Source organism: Hyposmocoma kahamanoa, unplaced genomic scaffold (genome assembly GCF_003589595.1).
Source record: "Hyposmocoma kahamanoa isolate Upper Pololo Valley unplaced genomic scaffold, ASM358959v1 91184, whole genome shotgun sequence".
NCBI lineage: Eukaryota > Metazoa > Arthropoda > Insecta > Lepidoptera > Cosmopterigidae > Hyposmocoma > Hyposmocoma kahamanoa.
The window spans coordinates 12427-21835 of record NW_020654693.1 but is presented as its reverse complement, the minus strand read 5'-3'; the positions used below and the strand labels follow the sequence as shown (position 1 = coordinate 21835).

General features: G+C 40.1%; 1 protein-coding gene across 1 annotated transcript in view; it reads left to right on the top strand.

Moving 5' to 3' along the window:
- The window catches only part of LOC113236361, a gene marked incomplete at its 5' end in the record, with an annotated part of 6467 nt that extends 69 nt beyond the window's left edge, over positions 1-6398 (top strand). Inside the window, 6 exons of the mRNA XM_026472393.1 lie at positions 795-896; positions 1961-2008; positions 2115-2210; positions 5466-5513; positions 6243-6338; positions 6391-6398. Of these exons, the coding sequence (XP_026328178.1) occupies positions 795-896; positions 1961-2008; positions 2115-2210; positions 5466-5513; positions 6243-6338; positions 6391-6398 (398 nt within the window). The remainder of the gene's footprint in view (positions 1-794; positions 897-1960; positions 2009-2114; positions 2211-5465; positions 5514-6242; positions 6339-6390) is intronic.
- Positions 6399-9409: the final 3011 nt, after the last annotated feature.

The following is a 9409-nucleotide window of genomic DNA, read 5'->3' as shown; positions in this document are numbered from 1 at the left end:
TAAAAACAATAGGAACTACACGTAACAAATCATGTATAATGTGAAATTTTCCAACTCTCCTGTTTAAGAATCGATACCACCTCAGCTAGAATTCAAATTTTCCCCCCTGTACTAATACAGTTCATTTTATTTGCGCCGGACGGCAGGGACACTGGCTTTATTTCAGAATTCATTTTTTCACAAACGAAGTTGAAGGCATTTGAAAAATGTATATCGTATACTAATAAGTGTTATATTTATGTCAATTGATATTAAAAAAAAATCATTGATACTTGTAAAATACTATTGAATACAGCGGTTTTCTTTTCAGTAATCAGTATATATACTCAATTTTAATATATATTTTTTCTAAAGTGATTGATTCAACTCTTTCATTGTTATATGGTATCAACCAAACGGTAACCTTTCACAAAGTCGATTTTTTTCCGAAATAACGTTTGGTCGAATTTTCATTACACCGAAAACCGAATTATAACGTAACCGTTGTTCTTTCAGGATATGTTGGATGTTTATCGCGTTAGGATAAGTTAGGTTTAAAAGAAAAAAACATTTTCCTCTCAAAATTACTTCCGAGGTTATGAAAATTCGAGCGAACATTATTTCTGGAAAATGTCATTTCAGACTACTAATAGGTAACCAACCAAACCTGTTTGAGGCTGTATAGACTCTTAGTCATTAAAAGTTATCCAATAATTTCATTAGAAGAATCCATAAACCTCTGCTGAAATGTTATCATTTTGCAGATGTGGCGTTTTATACGTAGTTATATGATATTATAATTTGGTGATTTCCAGGCCATGGTCTTGACGGAGTTGAGAAGATGGTGTTCAAGTTGACCAGCGGACACGGTCCCAGGGAGTTTCCACGTGTATACCGGGCGTTAAGCCACGAAGTCGGTAAGCTTCTATAATAAGACTCCTGTTAATACTCAAAATTTGCCGTCTACGAGGCTTATATTTATGGTGAAAAAAAACTTTTGACTAAACAATTTATTGTGTAACATGTAGGCTTCATCACGATGCTTTTTCTTTTATCCTTATAGCAAATTATATAGTAAATAGTTGGAATACTTGCACGATTTCAGGGGAGCTTCCTCATACGTACAATTAGGTTATGAAATAAACTGCCTGTCGGGGTTTTCCCGCAGGAATACAGTATGGAATCCTTCAAAAGGGGTGACAGGCGTTCATAGGCGACGGTGACCGCTCTCCATCGGCGGGCCGTATGCTTGTTTGCTGCCTACATAATATAAAAAACTCTCCCATTTAAGCTCAGGCCATACAAAGGCGGTACAGCGGAAAAGTAATCCGGGGGCGAACCTTTCATTTTCTACACAGATTTGAAATAAAGCACCGCATCGTGTCGGACAATAGATTAAAACAATTTTGTGGTTTTATTCTTTTCAACAGTAATATGTCAAAAATGTCTAATGCGAGATGGGATGGTAACGTAATTAATAGATTCAGGCGTTACTTTGTGGAAGTCCATGTTAATAAAAATGGAAGCAAATTAATTTGCAACTCCGCGAACCCAGTGAAAGCTAAATTGTGCTAAATAGCTGCGCTTGTGCTTTAACTGCCTCTGTGGCCGAACGGTTACCATGCCGGACTCCCACGCAGAGGTCCCAGGTTCGATTCCCGGGCCGGGAGAAAGATTTGTATGGCCTACATTTATTTTTCTCGTGAGTTTGGGTGTAATTTGTGGTTGTCTATGTGTGTGTCCATGGCACCCGCGACACAGGGTTTCCCTAGTGCGGGGCTATGTTGAGTGTGTGCGTTATTATTATTATTATTATTGTGTTGAATATTTTTAATATAAATTAATTTATAATTAACTACATGAAAAAATATTCAACACAAGCGCAGCTATTCTGCACGGTTTAACCTTCACTGGGTTCGCGAAGTAGCAAATTAATTTACTTCCATTTATGTGGTATGGTAATGACCTTTTTATTTTCCAGATCTTCAAGGAGCTATGAACATGCTCATGTCTGCCACAAGAACTGCAGGTATGTTTATCAAAACTTTAAGGTAGTAACTTGCCACGGTATTTATTACTAAAAATATATGTTTTGTTTTTTTTTTAATAATATACTGTATTTCTTTTTCATTTAGACATTGGTCACGCAATCATTGAGTACAACAGAATTATTAACCGCAGCTCCTTCGCAGAGAGTATTGAAATCACAAAATCCGTAACTAGACAGAGCCGTAAGTCTTGTTAATATTATACATCCAGTGTATAACCGGAAGTAGAGGCGAAATAAGGGCCATCCATCTCTGGCATCAAAAAACACAGGGAAAACAGCAAAATATCTAATTACAAAACAAACGGAATCACATTTCCATCGGTAATTAAATATGTAATTTTTACGTCACCCGTCAATTGTTTCGAACTCAAGCTGGCCAATCGCAGCGCAGTTGTCACAGTAATAATTTGGCAGGATAGTTTTCAAACAAATTAAATGACATTTCGTCTCTATTTCTGATTAAATACTCGATAATATTATGTTAGTCAATAGTTCAATACACATCACTGTGTTAATTAAAATAAAAGAATAAATATTCTTTTCTCAAACATGCTCGAAAATGTTTGAGTTACTTTCAAAAAACGGACACGGAAAGTTTGTCATTTATGGACTGTGCTATTTCTTCCCGGCCAAGGCCTGCAAAAGTTGTAAGTATGAAAATCCTTACTATCCACTTCTCTAACTATTAAATCTATCTAATAATGAACGATTCGCTCTGGGCATTTTGGAGGGAAAAGTGTCGTTTTTATTTTGACTTTCAATTATTTTGTGTAATCTAGTTTAAAGTGGAAGAGGATAGTGCTATTGTACCTTAATCGAAGATTAAAACGCGAAATTATACGAGTCTCGAACTAAAATACCCGTATCAGCCCGTTTTAAGGAATCCCGAGTCAATCCAAGCACGCCGTCTCAAATTGCCTATCCTCTTTGTGGCGGCCATATTTACAGAAACAATTAAACTTCATGTTTAGGCTGATGGCTTTGCCAAAGCCTTAATAAATAAAATAAAAATAATGAACTAGGTACGTAAACAGGCAAAAAAAACTCATTCAGCCAAACTGCCTAGTGTTAGTAATTGCGAGAATTAAAAACACCTTCCTCTACTGCTTACTTAAAAAAAAGAAAATGGCGGTAACACTTAAACTAAAGTGTTTGATATTCTTTTGTTTTTTCGTCCTTTTTGTATTTTGGTCGCGGAAATGAGTGCTAGTGAGAGCTACAACGAAAATACAGTAATAGATACACATTCCAATACATCGTCAGACGTTCAGGAGACTACTATTAACGTACCTGGAAAAACAATAACATTTTTTTTAGCAAATGTATTATATAAATTTAAATGTGAATTAATTTTTTTTTTTACTTTTTCTATTAAACATCTTCCTCTCTTTAGTCTTTTATTATTTACTTACATTGATTCCGAGCGTGTTTGAGAAATGTGCTATTATTGTACATTAAAATTAGAATGACAACAGAGAAAAGTAATGTAGGTAACTATAATAGAATAAGCTAATGCGTACAAAATAGATACCTTAGAATGAATATTTAAAAGAAGCAAAGGGGGTGCAACCAAATAACATATAAATGATTTGTCACTAATTATAGGTTTCCTACCACGGTAATGACTTTTGTTCATTTTCCCGATACGCTCGGGTTCATTGCCCGCAGTCTATAGCTTTAAGCAGGCATCGTCGGCTGAATTTGTAAACTTCGTCACCGCCATTAATGTGAGCTTTTAAATAGGCACAAAAAAACAGAATTGCTAGAAATGATTGTGTGACAATTTATGACTTTACCTTTATTTTGTAAGTAAAAAAGGTCTATCCATCATCATCCATTTCCGTAAAAAGGGATTTCACCCAAATACGGTACACCGCAATAACAAGTGGCACCTTCTGGGTTGCAAGCAGGCAATCAAACTCTTGGGTTGGGGCGCGTTCCCATTATAACGACAGGTAGTCGTGCAGGTTAAAGTGCCGTGGCTTGTATATTTAAATGTAATTGTTCACACATAGTAAAACACGATTACTTGCCCTTCACGACTTTTTTGACGGTACGACGACATACTGTCGTGATAATGGGAAGAGCCAGAACGACAGTCGTCAGACGATAAATAAAACGTCACTATAAAAATGTGGTAACAGGTAATCGTAGCCGCCTAACGTGAACCGATAAATTGTCGTCGCGATCTAATGGGAACATCTGGACACGACAGTCGTCCAACGACAAATAAAACGCTACGACATAGTGGGAACGCACCCTTTAGTTAAAAAAGACGAGTTTAATGTGTTCATCATACTTTTTTTTTATGGAGGACATTTTGCAGTCTTGACTGCGCCATTGTACAAAAGGGCGAGCTGAGGGCTCTTAACTCGAATAAAACTTAATTACACTTAATTTAATTAAACTTAGTGGCGCGTCTGAGGGCCCAGGTGGACATGGACCTTGGCTCCGGATGCTACAAAACCTCATCATGCGTTTTTTATACTGACACCTTGCAGTTGGTCGCTGATGGCCTCGACTGCGCCACCGGATATATCCTGCAAAAATATGCACCCCCTTATATTAATGGTGTGAGCACTTTGATAGCGTGAGACAGAATACCACCAGCGCCATCTAGCGGTATATATGCATTCCACATAACCTTTCTTATCACATTAACCACTAGCCTCTATCGATGTCGACGTGTACCCTTATTTGAATCTCTTTGAGTTATTACCGGAAATATAGAAAAATATAAGAAGTCATGATATGACAAGGAACCTGTAAATTAGTGACAATAATTTAGTATTGAAATTGACGAAAATAATAAAAATCTATTAGAGGCATTGAAATCAGGAGTACTGTTAGTGACGTTACAATAACAACGTCATACAAGATATGTAAGAAACGTTTTTAAACTTAAACTTTAATAAATGTAATATTAGTTGATATGCCGTCGGTGTTTTGCAGAAACGGCGAAAGCACCAATTTGAAACATCCTTGAAGAGAGCATGTTTTAGGTTTTAATGAATGTTTTATAATATTTACGACCTACGAGTATTTTAAAATTCAATTTAGGTTTTAACTAAGTTTAAGTTTTAAAATTGAATATAAAACCAGACGTAAATATTTTAAAACAATCGTGGAAAACTAAAACGTGCTCGTCTCAATTTTTTTTTCGAAAAGGCTCTTTCGCCCTTTCTACAAAAGACCGACAATCTTGAAAAGCAAATCTCAGACACATTTTTAGGATTTTCACGTGAGAAGATTGAAGTTATGTAAAGTTTCGTATTTTTTAAATTGTTAATTATTTATGCATCTAGTAGACGCGTGAAGACGATTTAAGGAATGAATGAAAGAATGATTTTTTCTTGTTAACAATTGAAAATTTATTTTCAATTTATATTAGTATTTTTATGTGATTAACTTAATCGTCATAATTTTATATTTTCAGAATTCAAATATGCTTTGGAAGAACTTACACACGAGGCGAATAAACTACGTAAGACAGTCTTTTTATTATTTCCAATAACCGGTGTTACCGTTAGTTAAAATTACCAATCTAAACGAATTTAACGACAAGAAAAAATGACTTTGAAGACGACGTTCATTCAAATCATGCTATTATCATTGTCCGATCCTTACGGTTATACGGCAATAGTAACAAATGTAATATAATAAATAATAATAGTAAAAAGAAACATTAAAAGAAATAAGTGTTAGTACAATATAAAAATGCGAAAGAAAAATAGAAAAATTTACAACAGGCAATTCACGGGGTAAGAATCGAGCAGTTAATTATTGGATAACGTGCAATGACGTCCACCGAGCTGAAATTGGGCTATCTCACCGGTTTGCAAACATGCTTATACGTCTCATTGCAAGGTGGGTCTCCTGAACGGAAAGGGACCATAGCCCATATTGTTGGCCTGATCTAGGCTAGGAACTTGTCACGTCCAAGGATTTTCAACTTTCTTCGATATACATGACGAAGTTTATTTGCACCATTTGTGAAAGGTACAAAACAACATACAAATTAAAGTAATTGGTAATTACCGTCACAGGTATTCGAATTACCGACCTTACCAACGCTCAAGTCATGTACTTCTTATCTAAACTGTACAAGATGCAAAAAATAACAGACGGCGCTGTCTCCATGGTGGAAATCTGAAAAATTTGTAATGTAATTTTTTTTGCATTAATATTTTATATTTATTACTGATGTCGACAGGTCTTTCCGATGTCGTTGATAGCCTGTACAAGGTGACTGGTGTGCAGGACATCCAGCAAGTGCAGCAGGTGTTCAAGAAGGTTTTTGAAATCAATGGTAAGTATATACAGAGATTTATTCTCATTGTATTCAGCTTTTTATGTTGTAGCACGGTGATGAAGTTCTTTATAGTGCATTTTTGAGAAATTGATACAATCTTTATGACAGATTTTTGTTCTCTGTGAATATAAAAATAAGTATATGTACTGTAACGACGGTAATGATATTGTTAACTTATCTTTTCCCAGACATCGTGAGTGTAATGAAGAGAATCAACGAAATCACGAAAACAAAAGACGCCTTGGAGTTCCTGGAGTTCCTGATGGAAATCACCAAGACAAAGAATATTGCAGAGGCGTCTGTGTATTTGTTAAAATGTACTACTAGAAAATGTGAGTTTATTTAGTTTTTTTTTCTTTTAATCAGGTAGCCACGGTTTGTCAAAAACTTCCTTTAAGCATATTAATTGATAGTTTATATTAATTATGAGAAAAGACGTTAAAGAAGTATTTCTTAGCACGCCGTTTGAAGGAGTCAAGAAAAAGGAATGGTTACGTTATTTCTGGTAAATTACACATTTTCCTGAAATAACGTTTGTTCGAATTTTCATAACCTCGAAAGTAATTTTGAGAGGAAAATGTTTTAAAACCTAATTTAACCTAATCGTGTTTTTGTGATAAACATCCAACATATCCTGAAAGAACAACGGTTTCGTTATAATTCGGTTTTCGGTGTAATGCAAATTCGAACAAACGTTATTTGTTATCCGTGCGGTGACGGATTAGAATACAATTCACCGCCCCTCTCTTCCCGTGGATGTCGTAAAAGGCGACTAAGGGATATTGAGCAACCAGCTGCTCCACTGGTGGTAGGGCTTGAAAACCCGCCTGGTTAGTGACCACCGTGCGCATGATGGAAAACCCGCCAAGTATTCGCTAGTCGGATGCGTTCCGGGATCAGTCAGCGTACAACCAGAGCCCGAGGGAACGCTGCCGCGACATTTGTGGTCTGTGGAGGCTTCCGCCGAACCAGTGCCAGGACAACTGCATTGACCCGCCGGCCAGGGAGACCCGTAGAAACGGTTGTTCCGCTGGCCGCCCGCGGTACAGTACAGGGGCCCAAGCGTGCTTAACCAGCTCGTGAGGCTGCCTCACCATGCCGCGCATAATCTCGGTGTGGTTCGTCGTGCCGGTTGGTGACCGGGAGGTGGGGTCCCGGCGGCCATTCCCGGGGGGGTTCGGGGGCCCTTCCGTCCGGCGGATCAGCGCAACTTGTCTGTAGGCAAGTCTCTGGGGAAGCAGGCCCCGCGATTTGACCGCTTGTGTCGCGGCACTGTTTTCTCGCTTCACGCCTCTTTTTCCCTCCAACATGTTAGCGCAAAGTACAAATTTCGGTCGTACAGCGGTGCACACCCCCACCACTAAAGCGCTCTTTAAGGTGGAGTTCACGAACATTCGAGGACTCCACAGTAACATCCACGCCGTCCATCAACATCTTGAGACGGCTCGACCAGAAATGCTGTTCCTTACGGAGACGCAAATACTCTGCCCGGCTGACAGCAGCTACTTGAATTACCCTGGCTATATGCTTGAAGAGTCCTTCAAAGCGAAAGCTGGGGTCTGCTTGTTTGTCCGGGCAGATGTTTGCTGTCGCCGTCTGCGTCATTTGGAGGACCCCTCCTTCTCCATCCTTGGGGTACATGTTGACCTGGGCAGTCATTGCCGTGTCTACATGTGCCTCTACAGATCCCACCACGGCGACATGGAGACAACTCGTCTCATGGACCACCTTACTCGGGCGGCAGATGACGCGCAGGCGCAGTTTCCTACAGCGGAATTGGTGTTTTTAGGGGACTTCAATGCTCACCACGAGTCGTGGTTAAGTTCCTCTAAAACTGACCATGCTGGAAGAACTGCCCACACATTCGCTCTCACACACGATTTAACCCAACTGGTGAATCAGCCCACCCGGATTCCAGATAGGGTTGGTGACGCGCCCTCTTTGTTGGACCTTCTGCTGACGTCTCGCCCGGCTGGATATCGGGTGGTGGTCCAAGCCCCTCTGGGCACTTCGGATCACTGCTTGATATCCACTAAAGTGGCAACGTTACTGCCACCATCACCTACTGTGGCTAAACGCCGCATTTGGCATTATGCGTCGGCAGATTGGGACGGTATGCGGGACTATTTTGCATCCGTTCCCTGGCGGCAGCGCTGTTTTAGTGAGGTGGATCCAACAGCTAGCGCGACTGCCGTTGCTGATGAGATCTTAATCGGGATGGAATACTACATCCCGCATTCGGATCTCGTCAGTAAAGGGAGGCGCAACCGCTGGTTCAACCGCGAGTGTGCTGTGGCTGTTAAGAACAAACAGACTGCATACCGCGCTTGGATCAGGGGTCTAGCTTCAGACGATCCCAATACGAACTCACTTAAAACAGCCTACAATAATGCCACCAGGTCTTGCAAAAGAGCGTACATCAGAGCGGATGCTCAGCGCGTCGCACGAGTTGGCCAAGAACTCTTGACGCATCCCACAGGTAGTCGTAGCTACTGGCGTCTGGCCAGAGCCGTTGCGTCGAACTTCTGCCAGCCCTCGCTGCCACCGCTGAGATATTCTGACGGCAATCTAGCCCACAAGCCGCAAGATAAAGCCGACCTCTTGGCAAATCTGTTTGCGGCTAACTCCTGTCTCGACGACTGTAACGCACAGCCACCAACTCTACCTCACTGTGGCTACACGATGTCTGATATTCGTATCAGACAATGCGATGTGCGTACGCAGCTGCAGTCTCTCGACGTCCGGAAAGCTAGTGGTCCTGATGGTATCCCAGCGATTGTACTTAGGAATTGCGCAGCTGAGTTGACTCCCGTGCTAACGCGACTGTATCGTCTGTCGCTCTCTTCAGGTCGTGTGCCGGACTCTTGGAGAGAGGCTAATGTGCAACCAGTTCCCAAAAAAGGCGACCGATCAGACCCGCATAATTACCGTCCCATAGCCATTACTTCCATAATATGCAAGGTTTTAGAGCGGATCCTTAATAAACAACTGACCCAATACCTAGAAGATCACTCCATAATTAATGATCGGCAGTATGGGTTTCGTCCGAAACGATCAACGGGTGACCT